The 21,598-nt window shown below is 36.0% G+C and overlaps 1 protein-coding gene across 1 annotated transcript; it reads right to left on the reverse strand.

The window, feature by feature from the left end:
* Positions 1–845: 845 nt before the first annotated feature.
* On the reverse strand, positions 846–21,049 carry sgms1a (sphingomyelin synthase 1a). Its single transcript, XM_051868397.1, has 6 exons — positions 20,804–21,049; positions 8,275–9,159; positions 7,779–7,896; positions 6,424–6,577; positions 6,095–6,261; positions 846–3,311 (listed from the first exon to the last, which is right to left on the reverse strand). The coding sequence occupies exons 2-6, from the start codon at positions 8,913–8,915 to the stop codon at positions 3,132–3,134; spliced, it is 1,260 nt and encodes a 419-aa protein (XP_051724357.1). The 5' UTR covers positions 8,916–9,159; positions 20,804–21,049; the 3' UTR covers positions 846–3,131.
* Between the last annotated feature and the right edge of the window lie 549 nt (positions 21,050–21,598).

Consider the following 21,598-nt stretch of genomic DNA (forward strand, 5'->3'; position numbering starts at 1 on the left):
AAAAATTATTAAAATTTGTAATAATTAAATGTAATATTAAAATAACACTTCACATATCAACATTGTTTTGCTAGCTGTAAGATACTGGTCATGACTGATACAGTATTTGTTCTTAGTGCCTTTGCATTAGGTGTGGCCTTTTAACAGTATCTTGACATATCTGAATTATTTATAACCATGCTGCCATGCACTTATGCAATACACTTGACTCTTATGCATTGTCAGTGTTTCGCCTAGCCGGGCCGTACAAAAACTCCACTGGATAATAAGGATGCACTTGATGGGTCACTCACAGCTAATTAACTTGCAAGTGATGCTCTTGAAGGGAAGTGACCTAAAGTTTCACTGAAATCATTCAGCATATAAGACTGCACACATAACAAAAGCAGTGTGGCAGAAGAGCACAGAACCCATATAAAGAAACCCATGCTACTGTATACCTTTGACTGGGCTTTGGAATGTTGTACAAGCTTTGACAGCTCCTTTGTCTGGTTAATATTTTAATTGAGTAAATATTTATGCAGAAAGACATACTGTGTGCCACCTACAGATTCCAGATCAGCAACTGGACAAATGCAGCTTCTTCATGGACATTAAGCAGCCTCACTCTTTCTTTATATGAGACCAATTGGGACCAAAGAGTTTGTCACAACCCCAAAGGCATATTAGAGGGCTCAACTGCCCCTCTTTGGAAGAATAATATGACTGCAAGATAACAAGGTGACAAAATAAAGCATCATTAAATGTTTTTTGAAGTCAGTGTCAGGCAAATTTTCTACTAGCATTTAAAATAAGAACCGATGCTTGGAGGAAGGTGATGGAGAATGAATGAAATTTAGACAATACAGAATATTAAATGTTTTATTCAATATCTGCTCCACTCCTTGTCTCATTTTAAGAGATTGTTTAGCACAAATAACCTGGTTTACATTAGACAACAATGTAAAGTAATTTGACAATGCTGGATTTGATTGACAATGATAGGAAAACAAAACAACAAAAAACAACATGCATTTAGAGTCATCATATCACATGGTTCACTTCTCAAGTCATTCAGTTGGCAGTGTAACACAAAGCAAATTAACAGCTGAACAAATTGGATTTCACCAATTAAATAAACACTTAATTATTAAGAACTTAACAAAATCTTTTATGACCCAACACTGGTTTTAGTGACTTTTCTATGGTCTCAAAAAAAAGAAAGAAAAAAAACTAAACAATAAAACTCCATGGCATACTGCAGCCATCCATATCCACACTAAATGGTACATGCACTTTGGCTACATATTAGTACGTGTTGCACATTCACAGGTCTTATCCCACTGTCAGTTTCATATGAAAGACAGAGCATAAAACCATCATCAATCAGGCTGTTACTTGGGGGAATAATAAAATAGTGTTTTCATCCTGCAGGTTTATCAGCGTGCAGGTCACTGAAGTGCAGTTTTGAGAAGAACTGTGTGGCTGGGCATCATTTTAAAGTGCTTCTGAATTTCCCTCCAGTTCTAAACTGAGGACTGTCACTTATTGTACATTCAGAGACTTGATTCAGTCCTTTTGCTGGCCCGTCTCACCTATCATTCAGTCTACCTGTCACAAACACCTGGGTGTACCTTCCGTTTCTATTTGGTTCTTGCTCCAGAACATTTACAACACTTCTGGCTTTTTAGTGAGAGACTTGATGATCCTCCCTTTAGCTAAAGGAAGCCCATTTTGAACTCACTTCACATTAAAGGAGAAGCCCTCAAATACATTCTGTTACCAAACAAACCACTTTTATAGTTTAAAACCACAAAAAAAGGATAGGGGTAGTTAACTTTGACAGATGAGTGTGTCATGTTGTACAGTGTACAACAATAATATATGCTATTTAATGTACAAATAACCCCTCTACACACACTTACATCATTAGCTTCATGTGTAATATTGTAAACATTCAGTTTGTATAAGTGAATCTTTTCTGTCAAGGAAGACAATCTGACTTTCCTTAATATTAGGATGGTTTCCAAATCCTAGCAGTGATTCTCAGTGAAATTTTTTTTTTTTAGTCATAGACTAAAAAAATCTCATGGTTAAGATGAGATTAACAATTGTCTTGCTATGTAAACACACACTACACAGACATTTTTGACCACAACCTCCGCGTTTTGTAAGTTAAAAACAGTTAAACTTTTAAAACGACTGCATTACATTTCACTGCACATCCCTTTTTTTTGAAAGCAAAGACATGTCCTGTATGAACAGCCCTTTAGTCGTGACAAAACTTGTATCCTGATCAAAACACTTCATTTCAATGGATGATACTGAGAAGAAAACGAAAATCTTCAGTAATGAATAATTGAATACAATTATCCAATTAATACACTAGGAAGTGTGCTCAGGGTTGATTGGAACGATTATTGTAATGCGAAAAGGCAGAACTGAACTCCCACATTCATAGCTTCTATAAAAACATACTGCCCCTCTTAATGATTACGGGTCAAGCAAACATTCAGACAGACAACATTGTGGGTTAACACATTATATAAATGTTTAAAGCATGTATATTGTGGATGTATGGATGTGTGTATGAGTATATTACATGTGTATATGTGTGTGTGGAAGAAAGGCACTATAAAACACTGAAGCTGTACGGGTTTCAGCTATCAGGAAGGTACAAATCTAAAAAAGATATTCTATTTGGACGACACTTTTTGGAAAATAAACCTGCGAAATATTTAGAAAAAATTCTTGCTCCAGAATTAATAAAATTATTACAAAAAGATGCTTTTTAAAAAGAAAATCTGTTTCTATAAGTGTTCCAGTTTATTCAATACAGTTTTGGCAGGTAAATGAACCTTAAATTACTATTCTGCGAGGCCAAGTCCATCGAGAAGACAGCAGGAAGGCTCAGTTCTCTATGACACCGAGGCCTGGTAATTTTTAAACCGTAAAGAGCAGCAAATCAAATCCAGTTGTTAGATGCTCTGCTCTACATATACATACCAGCTAGGGATGTTGAAAAGCTTCGAATAATACAAAATGATCGGTGTATATGCGTCACAGTGCTCAACCAGTTTTGCAGGGCTTGATGGGAAGAGCAGTATCTCTTTTAGAGTCTCACAGAGCTCCAGCCAATCAGGAGTCACGGATCACGACTCACGGGAGTCCAGCTTACTGTACTTAACCCGGGTGCTCGTCAATATTCGCAACAAGAATGGTAGCTGGTAGTTTCGAGGCACAATGCCGCGAACGTTACTCTCAAAGTACTGGAATGGGCCGAACCACCACACACGAGAGAACAGGTTGCCAGTGGAATTTTCCTTTAGAGCCTATAGGAAAGAACAAGAGATTAAGTTAGGAGGCAAAATAGATTTTTTAATACCACTGTTTTCCAGTTCTTCAGAAATGGATAAAATGCAGATGGAGGAAGAAAGTTACCCGTCAATTGCAGCAACATTTATTTTTTCAGCTGCACACCCTCAGAATCAAAATACTGCCTAGATCAATATAATCAAAGATCATCTACGTACATATAATCACAGTATTTTTTGATAAATGTCTATTATTATTATTATTATTATTATTATTATTATATGCAGTGTTGGGGGTAACGCATTACAAGTAACACAAGTTACATAATCAGATTACTTTTTTCAAGTAACTAGTGAAGTAATTTTAAATTTACTACAAAATATCAGTTACTTTTTCAAACAAGTTTTCTCATTTATTGACAAACACCTCTCTTGTTCCCATGTTAAAGAATTAACTCACTTTAAAATGACAATTACCCCAAGCTTTACTCAGCCTCAGGCCATTCTAGGTGCATATGACTTTCTTCTTTCTGATGAATACAGTCAGAGTTATATTAGTAAATATCCTGATGCATCCGAGCTTTATAATGGCAGTGGACGGGAGTTTGAAGCTCAAGAAAGTGCATCCATCCATCATAAACATACTCCACACGGCTCCGGGGGTTAATAAAGGCCTTCTGAAGCAAAGCGATGCGTTTGGGTAAGAAAAATATTTAACAAGTTATAAAAAGTAAAATATCTAGCTTCCGCCAGACCACCTTCCGTATTCAACTTACGGAAAAAGCGTAACTGACGCAACGTCATTTTCTTAAGTTTTGAATAGGAAGGCGTAGGACGTAGTGTAAGCGTTTTAAACTAGATATGCGTCAGGATATTTATTTAATATAACTCTGTGTTCATCAGTCATATACACCTAGGATGGCTTGAGGGTGAGTAAAGCTTGGGGTAATTTTCATTTTAAAGTGAACTATTACTTTAAGAGAAATTGGGAGTAAGTGCAGAGGTGTTGTGTGGGCTGTGTAAACATGATGGTTATTATACTTCTAGACTAAATGTGATCATGCATTTACTCATCTCACTTGCACAAAAACAGATTTAGTATTCCTCAAAATGAATAAAAACAGTGAAATGCAAACTCAGTCAGAATATTGCACAAACCTGCAATAATTAAATGTTAACTAACACAAATATACTTTATGTATTTAATCTCACTTTATTAGCCAGTATCTTTGCTGCTGACCTTTGATGATCAAATTCAATCATACGAATAAGCAATAATGACTTTAGTTAAACATCACATTTGTGTGTTTTTTATTGCTGAAGTAAGACAATGGCAGCACAGCTGAAAGTTTTGAGCTGCGCCCTCTACTGTACAGCTGTGAATTTGCATTTCCTTCAGTCTGAGGCTTATTCATTTCACTTTTGGTGTGAAAGGGCTTTTACATTTGCCAAACTTGTTTAGTTATTAAAAAACAAACAAGCAAGCCCAGGTGAGAAAAAGTAATATAAAAGTAACTCAATGCATTAGGAGGCAGTCGTGAGAGAGTCAGACTTGTAACCTGAAGGTTGCAGGTTTGATTCCCAATACCAACAGGAAAAATGTAGGTGGGGGAGTGAATGAATAGCGCTCTTTTCCACCCTCAATACCCACGACTGAGGTGCCCCTGAGCAAGGAACCTAACCCCCAATCGCTCCTCAGGTGCCGCAGCAAATGGCAAAACTGCTCCTAATGTGTGTGCACTAACTTGGATGGGACAAATTCTGAGTATGGGTTACTATACTTGGCCTTCACTTCACTTCACTTCACTTCACCTCACTTCATTTCACCTCACTTCACTTCATTACTTTGGATAATAAGTAACTAAGAAACGCAATACACACACACACACACACACACACACACACACACACACATATATTTTTATTCATTACTTAGCTCCTTATTTTAATACAAATTTTTTGTGTTATTTATTATTGTTATATTTAGGCCCAGATCTCTGTATTTTTTCTGAGGTATATAATAAAGGTTGTGAAATAACTGCTTAATAATAACTGTACTTTGGTGCTGTAAAAATATTGTACAACGGCATGATAACCAAGTTTATCATCTGAGCTGATTAGCGGTGTAACTGCGCTAGTCAATGTCAAAATAATGAAGATTGCCAATCAAATCAAAGAAGGTGGGCATAACCATTACATATTTTACAAAGGCCGGGTATGAGTTCTACTATAACTATGAAATAAATGTCTTAAATTACATAATTACGGTATATACAGTGCCTTTATTTTTTTATACATTTGCAAAGTTCCAAATCTGTTTTTTGCTTTGTCATTATTGTGTATGGAGTGTAGATTAATGTGAAAAAAAGTAATTTAAAGTAGTTTAACATAAGGTAGAAACATAACAAAATGTGACAAAATGAAGGGGTTTGAATACTTTTGCCACTGTAAATGTTATATAGAATAATATAATAAAATTATTGTAGCAAGAACACTGTTAGTGAACATCAATGAGACTAATAATGATACTACAAGCTGCATAAATAAGAAATGCATATAAACATCAATTACCACTTTAAATATATCTTATATTTTTAATATTTATAATTTTTTATTGTAGAGTGCATACCATATCACTAAAAGAATTACAGTTATGACTGAAATCTACCTCAGATACCTGCTGTATCATATGAGACACATTCACAACATGATTTCTCAAAAATAATGTATGAAATATCAAGCACAAGATGCTTAAATCTGGTAAGTCAGCAGAGGTTTCTCAGTTTCATCTCTGAATTTACCTGCTGATTGGCCATTGTATGGTACCACCAGAAGAGACGTGTGGTCATGAAGTAGGCCAACACCACGTCGATGGTGTAGTGATCATGAGCCAACAGGATGCAGAAGATACCGACAGCACTCAGGCACCAGCAGAGCCAGTGATACCACCAGAACCTCCGTGGAGAATCTGTCACCCGTAAAATAAAAAATTGAATTCTGTGTATTGGCTTCACAGTGTAGGCAGAAGTAACAAACAGAGGTAATCTTGCTAGATGGTGTTATTGCTCTTCATGTCCACTAGATGGAGTCATCAACAAATCACAACAACATTATGCATATGTGTACTCACACTCTTTGATAAAGAGGTATGTTAATGTCAGCATCACTGTGTGTCCACTGTACAGGTAATCTCCACACAAAGAGTGAGAGCCAGTGATTGACAGGCCACCACCTGCCATCATTTTCATTACCCGCCGTGACTGGGCCTCCCAGTCACCAAAGAGCTAGAACACAAACACACACACATAAGCATAAACATGCACAAAAACATGTATAGATAGAAAACAACTATTTTCTTCACCACTTTATCTTCGTTCTCCCTCACAAATTTTGATTTTAAGGAATTATTTTGTCTTCTATTTGTTTATAGTACACCTGCACATACAAATTTGTCTATTTTTTATATATATATACATACATATATATATATATATATATATACACACACACTACCAGTCAAAAGTTTGGAAACAGATTTATATTTTGAAAAGATTTAGAAAAGATTTATATTTTGAATAAATGCTGTTCTTTTTAACCTTTTATTCATCAATGAATTCTGAAAAAAGTATCACAGGTTCCAAAAAAATATTAAGCAACACAACATTGATAATAAATCAGCATATTACAATGATTTCTTAAGGATCATGTGACACTGAAGACTGGAGTAATGATGCTGACAATTCAGCTTTGCATCACAGAAATAAATTATATTTTAAAGTATATTACAATATAAAACCATAATTTTAAATTGTAATAATATTTCACAATATTATTATTTTTTTTTAAATTTATTATTAAATAAATGCAGCCTTAATGAGCATAAGAGACTTCGTTCAAAAACATTAAAAATAGTAATGTTTCCAAACTTTTGACTGGTAGTATTATATATATATATCTTATTCACTTATATGCTTTTTATTTTACTATCTGTGTACTGTTGTTGTCATGTGCACTGGAAGCTTCTTCTGTCACCAAAACAAATTTCTTGTTTGTGCAAACATACTTGGCAAAAAAGCTCTTTCTGATTCTGATTTTAATTCACTCAAAAATCATTATTCTGTAATCATTGTATTTCTCCAACTGTGTATGAATAAAATGACTTATTTAGGGTATTACGCAGTTTTTTTATAAAATGAAACCAGAAAACAGACAGTGACCAAAGGTCAATTTGTTAGAAACGTAAAAATGGTGAACACTACTTATGTGCAGCATCGTTATATAAGCTTTGTGACCAAATTATAAGTCATTATTCACCTATAATCTCTGCTGTAGCTCTAAAAGTGTGAAAGAGATGTGAGAGCTATAGCAGAAGGCAATATTTTCGATTTCACATCCATCAACCACTTCAAATCAACAGTATGCCTATTCTGGATCAACTAGACCAACATTAACCATAATGGTGTAGTTTCATTCTTCAGCAGTTACCTTGGGGGAGCACTTGAAGTGCATGCCTGGCACAGGTAATGTTGTAACGTACATGGTCACGCATCTGTACAAATACAGAGTTCCCACAATAAAAAAGAACCGGCGGCCAATTATGGATCTGCAAACAGAGAGAAATCAGGGTCATAGTCAGAGAAAATAACAGATATACCCCAATATACTGATGAAGAACGACCTGATGTGACGTCATTATTGTGGACAATGGGGGGCCTTGGAATCAAAAAGGTTGAAAACCACTGGTATAATGTGTAAAGGCCAATTCACACCACACAGAAAAACGCCAACAAACACGTCTGTTGGGTTTTGTCGGATCAGTGTGTTACCCCTGTCGGCGTTGGTCAGGGTTTGTATTCACCTGACTGAACATGTTCAATCAATGTTTGTCTGAGTTTGTTTGGGCAGTGTGAACCTAAATCTAATGGCCAACTTGTTTGTTGCCGTTTGTCTGTGTGGTGTGAATTGGCCACAAGGAACTAACCTGTGTTTAAGCAGAAGCCACTGTGTAAACCACAGTCCCACAAGCAGCATGCCATTGATCTCACAGATGGAAAACGCCCACTCCACACGATCAAACAGATCAAAGAATTTATCCGGGAGGGGCGGGGACTCTTCCTTGGGTGGGACGCGCTCATGCACCACTGAAATCACAACTGTTGTTGTGAGGAAGCAGCACAGAGCGTACAGGAAGGCCACGCCTGTTTTGAACCACTCCGTGGGATACGGTGTGCGCTCCTGCTCAGGTAGCGGTGGAACCAAGATGCGAACTGCATCAGAGCGCAAGCCGTTCTTTGGACCGCCGTTGAGAATCTTGCCGTTGCTAACACTGCCGTTGGCAAGGGCGCCGCTGACGTGACCGTTAGCGTGGTGATTGTTTTCAATGTTGTTGCTCTTGTGTGCCTTCATGTGGCTGGTGAAGCGCAAAGTCTCTATGCGCTCCAAAAGTTGTCGACCACTGTCTCCGGTAACCAGGGACAAAGGCGAGGCGTTAAAGTCTTCCTCAGAGAGTCGCAAGAGTGAAGGGCCGTCTACGTTCCGCAACGCATCCGTGTACTCCTGCATGCCCTCATCGGTCAGCCAATCAGAGACGTCACTAGCTGTCCACAGCCTCACCTCCTTCATGTCTGGGTGAAAGGGAGTAGGGCCGTTTCAGGGGCTGGGGAGGGGAGTTGAGCCCACACTCAGCAGTTTGGTGCCCCGAAAGCAGTCATAGTGCCTCTGGGACATTGGAAGAGAGTAGCTGGGAGGTCCAGATTTTCACCCCTCCACCTCCACTGTGTTAAACGGAGTAACGGCAAAGTCTGACAAATTTTGTAGTCTCAAGGATGCTGAATCCCTTAGTGTCAGCGTGCACCAATGTATGGCCCTGAAAAAAGAAAAGCACAGTCAAGTTAGCTAACAGATTATGATGTGTATACAGAAAAAGCAATTATTTGCCTTAGCAGTCCTAGAAATCAACATAATCTTTGCTGACAACTATGCAGACATTTGTGTGTATATCCAGAGCACGCATCCTGTTTGACAGTGTTGCCCAAAATCAGGAACTGTGGCATAGCAATCCAAAAAATAACAATGAAAAAAATTCATTATTTCGCAATTAATCAAGTCTTTGGTCACATGATCCTTCACAAATCATTCTAATAAGCTGATCTGGTGGTCGAGACACATTTATTATTATCATCAATGTTGAAAACATGCTGCTTAATATTATTGTGGAAACCTTCATACATTTTTTTTCAGGATTCTTTGATGAACGGAAAGATCAAAATAACAGCATTTGTTTGAAGCAGAAATATTTTGTAACATTATAAATGTCTTTACAGTAACTTTTGATCAATTTAATGCATCCTTACTGAAAAAAAAGTAATGTTTTTTTCCGAAAAAAAAATCTTACTGACCCCAAACTTTTGCATATATGTAAATATTTAACCTATATACTTTACTAATATACTGTTAATAATTATAATCAATATTTCATAATGATTCATGGGATGTGTCATTCCTTGACACAGTCAATTTTTTCCAGTTGTCATTTGCTTTTTTTGTTTTTGATGTTGTAATTCATCTCTAAGCTGTTTGGTTTGGTTTGAAGCTGCGGAAAATAGAAAAATACCTCCTAAAACAAGAAGTGGCCAGCCACTGCTATTCTGTTCTGTTCTGTTCTCATACATTGGTAGGCCCATAAAATGTAGGTAATTTTAGAGCTGTACAAACTTTATTAAAAAATCTATATTTACTACATATACTTGCTACATAACAATTACGCCACACACACCCTCAATGTTCTGGAATGCTCTGGAATTATGACTTATGCTTGCCAAGCTATAACTTGTGTGTGTGTGTGTAATTGAGCATAAAACAAAATACAAAGAGCAAACAAACTTAGAGAGAGAGAGAGGGGGAAAGAGAGAGAGAGAGAGAGAGAGAGAGAGAGAGAGAGATTAAAAGTCTCTGACTCAACACTATGTCTGGAAGACCTTTGGTAATTAAATCAGCTTAGGGGAAAAATACTCTCTCTCACACAACAAGAATAACCAGTCAGCAATAAGAAACAACAACAAGTAAATAGCAACTTGGAAATTATGCCAAATAACCACAGGGCATTTGTCAGATGACCAGCCAACCATTAGCTTTCATCCTTTTAGCAGTGATAGAAATCTGTGTTGCTCTTAGTGAACTGACCTGTGGGTAAAAGTTTATTTAGTTTTCCATTTTACACAGTATGTATTCTTGTTTCATTTTAAAATGTTGTTTTAGTTTCATTATTTTAATGTTCTGTCAGCCCTTAAATCTTATAATGTCGCTAAACCGGTTCTGCCACATTAATGACGTCATCTTGTTTCCTTATTATTTGTAAGTTATCATGTTACATCTCACTGCGTTTATAAGAAATATAAGGAGCATTGGTGATGGGAGTTAACAGCGCTGAAGCACTTCCTTCCTTGAAATATCTTGCATTTTAAAAGTTACATTTTAACTTAGGCTGTTAAACTTCAACATGATTCTGTTAAACAACAAGAGGACAAGTTGCAGGCTATGATTTTGAATTTTGGCAAGATATTTTTTAAACATTTAGAAGTTAGAGAACAGGGGTCACTTGAGCAAGTTCAACTCTGTTATATAAGCATTCTTGAAATTCAGTACACATGGCTTGATCGGTTTCGCCAACTTACTCTGTAATATATATAATAGCTAACAATAAACTTGTAAATGGCTTTACAGCCTCTCTGATAACTCTTTACAATAGGTCTCATTGGTTAACATTAGTTAATGCATTAACTAACATTAACTAACGATAAGCAATACATTTGTTACATTTGTTAATGTTAGTTATTAAAAATGTTCATGTTAGTTTACAGTGCATTAACTAATGTTAACAGATACAACCTTTGATCTTAAAAATGTATCAGTAAATGATAAGATTAACATTAACTAAGATTAATAAATGATGTAGAAGTATTGTTCATTCTTAGTTCATGTTAACTAATGTAGTTAACTAATATTAACAAATAAAACCTGTTAGGTAACAAATGAAAAGTGTTACTGCCTCTCTACTCTACTCTCCACATTTTCCATTCAACACTCTTAAAACAATGCATTTATATTCAATACAATTAATTATTAATGAGTATTTCGCTATTAATTATGCTCATTACAGTTATCAGTGGAAAACAGTGTATATTTATGAAGTTTATGATGATACATTAGATTTTAAAAAAGCTACAAATGAACCGTGAACAAACTGAAAACGTAAATAAACAAATCTCACCTTGACTAGAATAAAAACTAATCAATAAGATTGTCTATAAATCGTCATTTATAGATAATCTTGCTGATGCTTTGTACACAAACCAAACGCACAGCCTTCCCCCCCAAAATTGTTCAAAGTGGTAACGCCCAAAACAGCCATGAATGGAAAAGCGACAGCATCTGATACAGAAAAAAAAGAAAAAAAAAAGCAGATGTTGGCCAGCTTGTGCGAGAACACCCACGTGGATAAACAGACTTCAGCATACAGCTGACAGTACAATAAAAAAACCTGCATGACTGATAAACACAACACTGAACACAACAACACAATCTTCCAAGAAAACATCAAAATCATTTTTATTTCTCTAGACCTACTATCTTCCTCTTTTTTATTACATCAGACATTTTCCTTTGCTCATTCTCTTGTCAGAAAACTCTTTACATTTTCATTTCAAATATACTGTAATACTGATTTAGCATTTACTCCTTTTTCTGAGGGTGTCACGTATCAGTCATATTAAAGTTGATCCTCATAACTTAATGATGTGACCATAAAAAAAACAAAAAACAGCCTATATATGCTGATGATCCTTTTGTCTTCTTTAAATCTTAAAAATGAAACTGGATTAAGTATCTGATCATTTCCTTAACTCCTTGCCCAGTTTCACTGCCTGATAATTACTGAATCAAAGAGCTATTCAATTGGATTTCATGCAATGGCGTATCATAGAAGATGAAATATCATGAAATTTTATGGAATTTAATGACATACAGATTCATAGAATTCCAAGGAATTTCATGACATACCATTTCATACTATTCTAACAGTCCATAAAATTCTGTGAAATTAATTAACATCAAATAACAAAAAAACATAAAATTTACTAGCCCAAAAACAAAAAGCCCAAAATAGAGAAACATTTTTAAAAATAAGGAAAATTAATTTTAAAGGACACAATGCAAAAGATCGGACAATTATTTTCCTTTAAAACTAAAGCATTTCATCATTTATTTCTTTTTATAATAACAGGGGACAGAAAAAATTAGCAAAAAATGCGCATTTCACAAAACCACTCAACAATATTAATGTCTATCAACAGCAGAACAGATCACAATGTACTGACAGTGTACAAATCAGCTTTAAAAACAACATTTTTGCATGACAAACTGAATAAACATCATAGTAGAAATTTAATTCCGTGCGACCTTTATATTTGTGTATAGCTGCACAGTTTTCACCACCTCTCATTCATTTTACATTATCTTAAAACAAACATGGCCTCTTAACACACCTGGCTCAGTTCCTATTCACAAAAATGGTAAATATTTACAGAACACACACATACAAGGACACAACTCCTAGACATGTGCATGCAAGCAAAAGAAACAGACCGTAAGCTAGAAAAACGAACAGAGGAGTCTTCTGGCCATTGAAATCTACATCCTAACAATATTGTGCAATAATGTTCTTTATTATGCAGTCCAGCTGATGGTAAGGTGGAAATAATCATGCGTGTCACTGGTGAAACTTTTGTTTAACACGACACACATGAAATTTATGAAAAACACACCTGGGTACCACAAAAGAATACTTATAGGACTATACATAGCCAATATTACATTAAGACCAATGTTGGGCCAAACAGCACACAGTGATTTCTTTACTAACTGCAGTTAGTCATGCAATAGCACACACACACACACACACACACACACACACACTTGTGCAGGTCAGTACACAAATAGGACAGCTAAGTACACTCTCTTGGTTTCTAATTATCACACTGTGTGTATTTTCAGAGAAGCTGCAGTTCTCTTTAAATTCACAGCAGTAATAAATAGCTTATTTGCCTATACTCTCGCAGCAAGCACACTAGCTGGTTTTAAAGATTTGCTTACAACTGGACAATTTGGTTAATATTTACATTTTTAATTTCAATTTAAAATTTCATGACAGTAAAAGTCACTCGTTTGGCAACCCATACAATTCTATCAGTCATTTCTGAATTATAGATATACAATATATAGTTATACAATTGTGACATTGTACTTTTGGTTTATTTTAGACTTCTATGATTTAAGTCACAATTAAGGAGTTAAAAACTGTATAACTTACCCAGAAACAGTGTGTTGGGTTAGTTGTGCAAGGTTAGTACAGTTAATACGACCATTAAAGGGTTAGTTCACCCAAAAATGAAATTAATGTCAGTTATTACTCACCCTCATGTCGTTCTACACCCGTAAGCCCTTCGTTCATCTTCGGAACACAAGTTAAGATATTTTTGATGAAATCCAATGGTTCAGTGAGGCCCCTGTGAGTAACAGTGGTTCTACCTCAATATTATAAAGCGACGAGAATGCTTTTTGTGTGCCAGAAATACAAAATAACGACTTTTCAACATTATCTAGTGATGGCCGATTTTAAAACACTGCTTCGGAGCTTTACGAATCTAATCAGTGGTTCGGAGCGCCAAAGTCACGTGATTTCAGCAGTTTAACAGTTTGATACATGATCCAAATCACTAATTCGAAACAAAAGATTCGTTAAGCTCAGAAGCAGTGTTTTGAAATCGGCCATCACTAAATATCGTTGAAAAGTCGTTATTTTGGCTTTTTGGAGCACAAAAAGTATTCTCATCGCTTTATAATATTAAGGTTAAACCACTTTACTCACATGAACTGTTTTAAATATTTTTTTAGTACCTTTATGGATCTTGAGAGTTGCAGAAACATTGCTGGCTATAGAGGCCTCACTGAGCCATCGAATTTCATCAAAAAAATCTTAATTTGTGTTCCAAAGATAAATAAAGGTCATGAGGGTGTGTAATAAATGACTTTATTTTCATTTTTGTGTGAACTAACCCTTTAAATTGCAGAAGTGTACATGCAATTATCACTAAAATTATCTCAAGAAGTCTTGCACATTTTTATAAATTGTGAACTTTATGCTTTAGGAACTGTTTAACATTTTACTTGTTATCTGAAAACACTATTTTTTTTTATCTGAATGATGACATTTAAAAATTCAAATTTAACGGATGACATAAAATGCTTATCTAATTATCTTTCAATTTTGTCAGAGAGCTCAGTAAAGCAAAAAAAATGTGAATATTTAACAACTTAAGATGCCAAATCAAAGGTCATGCCGTTTAGAAGTCATTTATGGAAGATGCAGGTGTATGATCCACCAGTTGTGTAACTACAATCACTGAGAAATTCTGTCCTTGAGAGCTTTAGTTTCTCAACTTTCTCACAAGCTCTAGCTCTAGGCTGTGGGAAAGCAAATGTTTTTTTAGAAAAGGAAAGCAAACCATCTACTAGAATCTCTGGCTGTGCTCTGCAAGTGTGTGTGTGGATTTTTCCATTAGGAGACGTCTTCAGTGTCCGTCTCCATGACTCCGGATGGCACAGATCAATTCATCAGCGCTTCAAAGACTAAGACACCAACACCGTTTTGGTGTTCACCTTGCTATATTACCCTACATCTACAGCCCACATCCTCTTCACTGACATGTACGTTTACACAGCATTGCAAACCTAAATCTGTCACAGATGCTGTTTTTGTCATGTTTATTTTCATTTATGCATTGGGTCAGGGCAGGGGCCCTCAGTTCCTGTAGGGCGAGAGACCTAAACACATCTGATCCAGCTAATCAAGTTCTTCAGGCTTATTTGAAAACTAATGCTGCCTTCACGTGCTGTCGAAATGATCATAAATACGAGTTTTCTAGTTAAAGATTGGACATGAATGCCCTCTCAAGCCATATTTACAACTGGAAAGCTCAGGGGTAATTTTGATACCCAAGTTCCTGAGATGGGCGGGTCATAAACTTTAAACATGGTTGAGGTGAGAACGATTTCTGCTGTGACTGCTATTCTTTATTAGTTTCCTCCACAACAGAGACATTGCCTTGTCTTTTCATTTAAGTAATGCATATTGTATGTTTTATACACAGCCAAAATAGAATGTATTTGACCAAAATTCCATAATCTAGATAGCATGGTGAATGTTTATGGTTGTTAGTGAATGTGACGCTATGTTATCTTAGCTTTCTCCCAATAAATTGGCAAGAATAAAACTGGTGTCTATGGGAAAACAGCCCATTTTCAATTATTGTGAGGTTTATTTTTCATGCAGTTTCACCTCAAACTCCCCCATGACTTTCTTTCTTCTGTGAAATATAAAAATAGATATACTATAAAGATGTATATATAGAAAACAGGATTACTCCTGACCCAGCAATTTAGATGGACTATACGTGGACTATGCGATACACATAATTTTTGGTATTAAAAAAAAAAAAAAAAAAAAAAAAGTTTATAAATCTAATTAAGTTGACCATTGATGTTGTCCACAAGTCTATTGAAGGTCTTTTTATTCCCACATCCTGCCTGTATGTGTGGATAATGAAAAGGAGCAGCTGCTAGTCTTATCACCAAAATACATTCCCTTTATTTTGAAATGAAACACAAAGTAACTGCTGTTATGCAAAACATGTGCTCCTCCTTTAGTGTGACCTTGACCATTGTCTTCATCCATCCCAGCTCCTCTAAACACCTGAGACTCTAGGTACAACCTCCCATAACCTCAGCTCTGCCTGTTTTACATTTGCATTTTTAAATGTTTTTATTAATTAATCTTATTAGTATGCATGTTTTCATAACCATTCCCTAAGCAGGAACTATCTCATCTCAACATAACTTGGATGTTTTTGTCCGAGTAAGCACGACTCCTTCCCGTAGGTCACACGTTCAAATTTTAAAACTCAACCGCAAAGCATTTCCTCAAATTTAAATTCCCTGCCACACATTTCCAAATTTCTTTTCCTTGTTCTCTTTTTCTGTACCAACTTTTTCCTTTTATGTTTGGTTTCTGTTAATTTGGTTTGTAATGCCACACAATTAATTTGAATAAAAATGCAACTAGTAATGTTGTGTAACGGTAATGTACCGTATACCCTGGAATGTTTAATATAAATATTTGTAATGGCTTACACAATTTACTCTCTGTTCTTTGCGTAGCATAATGAATCACTGAGCACACAAACACACACATTCATAAACACTGGCACACTGAAACCAAGTAGCTGTTAGTGCGTAAAGAGTGAAAAGTCTTATAGTGTAATCTTTATCATTCAAATTACAAGAACACAGTCTTCTATGTCACAAACAGAGGGATACTGAGGGTGTTTGGGTGATTAGGTCTCCCAAAATATGCATTAAAGTAGATATTACCTCATTATACTCACCCTGTGCCTGCACGTTGTTAATAAGATTAAATTCTGATATTTAACCTCCTTAATATGCATTGAGTGCAGTAATTGTGTTTTTATGCATGTGATGAAGTGAAGTGTGTAATCAGTGCATTAACTGGTTGAAAACACCGCTGGAATACTCAAGAGTCTTGCACTTAAAACCACATCAAAACACCACCTGCCATCTAAAGAAGCTTGTCTAACATTCATACAAACATGATTGCAAGGCATTGCAAGCCACAGTTGGTTTTCATAGCTTTAGAGGATTCTATGGTTGTGTTCACACTTGGTTCGATTGGAACCAATTCTGGTGCGATTGCTCTGCTAGTGCGGTTCATTTGATTAAGTGTAAATGCTGCCATCTTGAACCCTGGTGCACACCAAACAAGTAGACCGAGACCCCTGAAAAGGTGTGTCTTGGTCCGCTTACAAACAAACTCTGGTGCGGTTCGACAGAAATATGAACACAACATAGACTAAAGACATCTAAACGAACCAAAAACAGGATGTGATGTCACCAGATGCGCCCCTAAAAAGGACAGAATGCTGAAGCATTGTCATAGTCGCGATGTTGCCCATTACAGTTCGGTACGGGCATCAGAAACGCTGTCTCCTTGCAGCAGATCTTCGTTTGTGTGCTACGGACGAATTCCTGCCGCTGTTTTGACACTTTTACACATTTTATAAACTCTTCATGAGTTCTCAGCTGGTCAAAATGCCCTCATATGTATGCACATATAACAAGCGCATTTAGCCCAGCACACAGCATTGTTTTGGATGTTCAGTAAGTTCCGTCGCAAAATAAGTTTTTTTTTTTTTTTGTGTATCTTCAGGTTCGGTGTTAAAGATGACGGTACGAACGCCAAGTGAACCAAAAATAAATGTATTATATTCTTTTTTGGTCCGGACCAAACGAACCAATAGAATCGAACAAGCGTGAACACTCCCTTAACAGACAGATGACTACAAGACAAAGCCAACCTGCCTGAACAGTCCTGAAACTTTTGGTAACACTTTATTTTAGGGTGACATAGTATTTACTACATGTACACGTACTACATGTACTTACTATAGTAATAACAGTGAATTATGCATAAAAGTATCTAATCCTAAACCGTACCCGTAACTCTATAGTAAGTACATGTTGTTAATTATTACTCAGTACTTATCTGAGCAAGTACAATATAACCATGTCACTTTAAATATAGTGTAACCAAACTCCCCCCCCACACACACAGGTTTGTTTTTGTGAATTGTGGGGACATTCCATAGGCGTAATTGTTTTTTATACTGTACAACCCGTATTTTCTATCACCCTACATCAACCTTACACCTAAACCTACCCATCACAGGAAACTATGCGCATTTTTACTTTCTCAAAAAAACTCATTCTGTATGATTTATAAACCTTTTGAAAAATGGGGACATGGGGTAATGTCCTCATAAGTCACCCTCTCCTTGTAATACCTATGTCATACACACACACACTCTTACTTGTGATCTGGGAGAACAAGGGGGACCTACTAATGTCTTCTATGATACAGTGTCTACTCATTGAGCCAACCCATTAAAAAAAACTGTCCTGGGCCCCATGAATTTAAGGGACGGCCCTGCTTGTGAATGCTGTTATTAATCTCCTTGGGATATTGATGATAAAAATATAGACCTCTTCCTATAATTAGACCGTATGACGTTTCACTTTAAGTAGGACAAATTGTATGAAAGCAAAAAACAGGAACAAGAGGATGTGTATCTGAGTATAAAAAGAAAAACAGAGAGATACAAAGAAAAAGAAACCACAGGAGATATAAAAAAAGAAAGAGGTGAAGCATGAAAGAAACTGAGGAAACTCACAAAGACTCCACATCCTCATACACACACTGCAAAACCAGATGAATCACCGGTTTTAATCTTACATCACATCTGACTTGTTTAGTATTACATAGATGTGTGGAGTAACACATCTCACCAGAGACTCCTCTGTTCTCCTTTCCAGTATTTAGAAACAGTTTTTTTTTTCTCACTATGGCTTCCATTATGTGGCCCAGTTTCAAGTCATTCCTGGTTTAGGCACTCTTGTGTCTCTTTAGACTGAAACGTTCTGTAACCTTGAATCTCAAACTACAGAACTGTGGCCAACAACACAGAAAACATCTGACTCCAGATTTTATTCCGCTTTCCCTCCATGCCCTCAAAAACATCAGGCAGTTTTCTATGACCAACTGTTTTAACTCCTCTCTCCTATCAATGCTATGTGGTTTTACAACAGTTTGAAGGGACAATATTCTCTTCCAAGATATTATCCATGTAAAGCAGAAAGAACAAGGTCAAAGTCTTCACTGCTTTCAGTACATTAAGTATCAATTGTGAAGGACACAGGAGTAGCTTTTAGGTCTCTAGTGAATGTTAATCAATCGGTGAGAAATATCAAGAGACACAAGTAAGAACGATTAGATTCAGAGTGCAAAGAACTCACTGGAATTCATGTACAAATAATATTTTGCCTGCCACCGTCAACAGACTGGAACGCTTTATCCTAAAATGGATATTTTGTCTTCATTTACTCACCCTTGTGTTGTTACAAACCCACATGAATTTATTTCCATGGAGCACAAAGATAAGTTAGCCAGAATAACAGGCTCAGTCACTATTCATTTTAGTTCATGGAAAAGGATGGAAAAGAAGTGAATGGTTTTCTAACATCTCCCTTTTTTTATTCCATGAGAAAAAAAAAAAAAAAAAAAACGGGAAGAAGGAAAGTCATTCATGTTTCGAACAATGTAGGACTAAATATGCTTTGCTTGAAACCACCCAAATGAGTTCATTAAAATGTATTTGTGTAAAAACAATAGTGATATATTGTTTTAATTATATCTTAACTTTTTTACATACGCATTTTCGAACATTTTAGTAAACAAAAGTTATTCTACAGAAGCCTCGTTCAGACTGTTAGTCCAAATATGGTTTTTGTGCATATCCTTTCACACTTATAACAAGTGTGAAAGGCAAAAAAATCATTTTTCTAAATCTGTTTCAGTATGACCGCTGTCAAAGTAGACAGACTGCGCTAAATGTCTACACAGTAACACTTTACAATAAGGTTCATTAGTTTAACAGTAGTTAGTGTATTAACTAACATGAACTAACCATGAGTAATACATTTGTTACTGTATTTACTAATCTTTGTTAACGTTAGTTAATGAAAATACAGTTGTTCATTGTTTGTTCATGTTAGTTCACAGTGCATTAACTAATGTTAACATGATTTTAATAATGTATTAGTAAATGTTGAAAGTAACATTAACAAAGATTAATAAATGCTGTATAAGTGCAGTTCATTATTAGTTTAACTAATGAACCTTACTGTAAAGTGTTAACGTGTACACTCCGCTAATTTATATAAATGTCATATATATAGAACACTCGCGAACAAAGTCTTATTTGCTTAGGAGGTAACCATGGCAACGGCTGCTCGACCGCTCTCTGTTTCGTCGCGTTATTATAGACTCACACTTCACAACACATCTCGAAAATCGTTAGTGTGTATATATATATATATACACATTTTTTTTTTTTTTTCTTTTCTTTTCTTTAATTTAATTTAACCCTCGAAAGTCATTGGATACTATTGTTGCGGTTTTTTCGTAAACTAACGCGTCTGGCGCGAAAAAATCATTACACTTGATTACGACCATCGAAATCACGCGCTTTTACCAACGAATATGCTTTCCACTAATACTTGACAAAAGCTGGCATTGACACCGTGTTGTGTCATAACGCCTCTTTACCTTCAGAAACGGTAGAGCTGGTCCAGATGACTAGGCACGCGATTAAAAAGAGATTACACAGAAAAGGATCACTCGACCCTAGTGGAAAATAAATTCCCATAGTCCACAGTGGGCGGTTATAATTTACATATAGAGGACTAGTAGACGTCAAAATACAAGAAACGTGTTCTTAGAAAGGCCCTGGTGAAGTAGAGATCAACAGCTCCGTTGAACTCACCGTGCTGTTGTTGTTGTTATTTTTTTTTCCAAAGGAGACTTGTAACTCGTCCGATCCTGAGCCGTGGCGATCCAGGCCAAACAACACGCCTCTCGTGACAATCCCGCTGTCGCGTAAAATACCTCGTTAGAAGTGGGTAACTGTGTTGTGATGGGGCTGGTGGTTTTAGCCTCGTATAAGAAGCTGTAGACGTTCGCGTCAGTGGGTGGATTGTTAAAAAGCTGTCTGTGCTACGTTAAGAAGAAAAAGGAGGGGGAGGGGGATCCCACTGTCTGTGACGTGTACTCAACGCCCCGCCCCCTCTCAGAGGTCCAACCATAATGTAACACTGGATTTACATTCACAAGTGAAATCGATCATTTTAGCCACATTCTTTTCCGTGGAGAAACAGGTTCAAGAGGATTATATTCAGTTGTTTTTGTATGGGTTTAGTTGCTCTACAGACGCATTATAGTGACCTGTTTTCACTTTCAAGTTGAATAGCTAATATGAAGCGGTTAATTTAGATGAATTCGTTCAATAAAAAATACTTGACCAAAATAAGTGGCACATTTTAATATAGCCATATGAAAATATCTTCACAAAAGTACAAATGTCACAGAAAAAAAAAAAAAAAAAAAAACAGAAAACACCTAAAAAAATCCATTCTGAACAATCCATTTTTTAACTAACCTATTTTTATTAGAAATCTATATGTGACCCTGGACCACAAAACCAGACATAAGGGTCAGTTTTTTTTTTTTTTTTTTTTTTAAATTGAGATTTATACATCATATGATATAAATCTGAATAAAT

This window comes from Ctenopharyngodon idella, chromosome 17 (assembly GCF_019924925.1).
Source record: "Ctenopharyngodon idella isolate HZGC_01 chromosome 17, HZGC01, whole genome shotgun sequence".
In the NCBI taxonomy this organism is placed as follows: Eukaryota; Metazoa; Chordata; class Actinopteri; order Cypriniformes; family Xenocyprididae; genus Ctenopharyngodon; species Ctenopharyngodon idella.

Coding starts and splice junctions, on each gene's coding strand:
- sgms1a (XM_051868397.1), bottom strand. CDS start 8,915: ATGAAGGAGGTGAGGCTGTGGACAGCTAGTGACGTCTCTGATTGGCTG. Junction 7,897..8,274: donor TGGCTTCTGCTTAAACACAG/GTTAGTTCCTTG, acceptor CTCTGTTTGCAG/ATCCATAATTGGCCGCCGGT. Junction 6,578..7,778: donor ACTTCAAGTGCTCCCCCAAG/GTAACTGCTGAA, acceptor TTTGTGTTCTAG/CTCTTTGGTGACTGGGAGGC.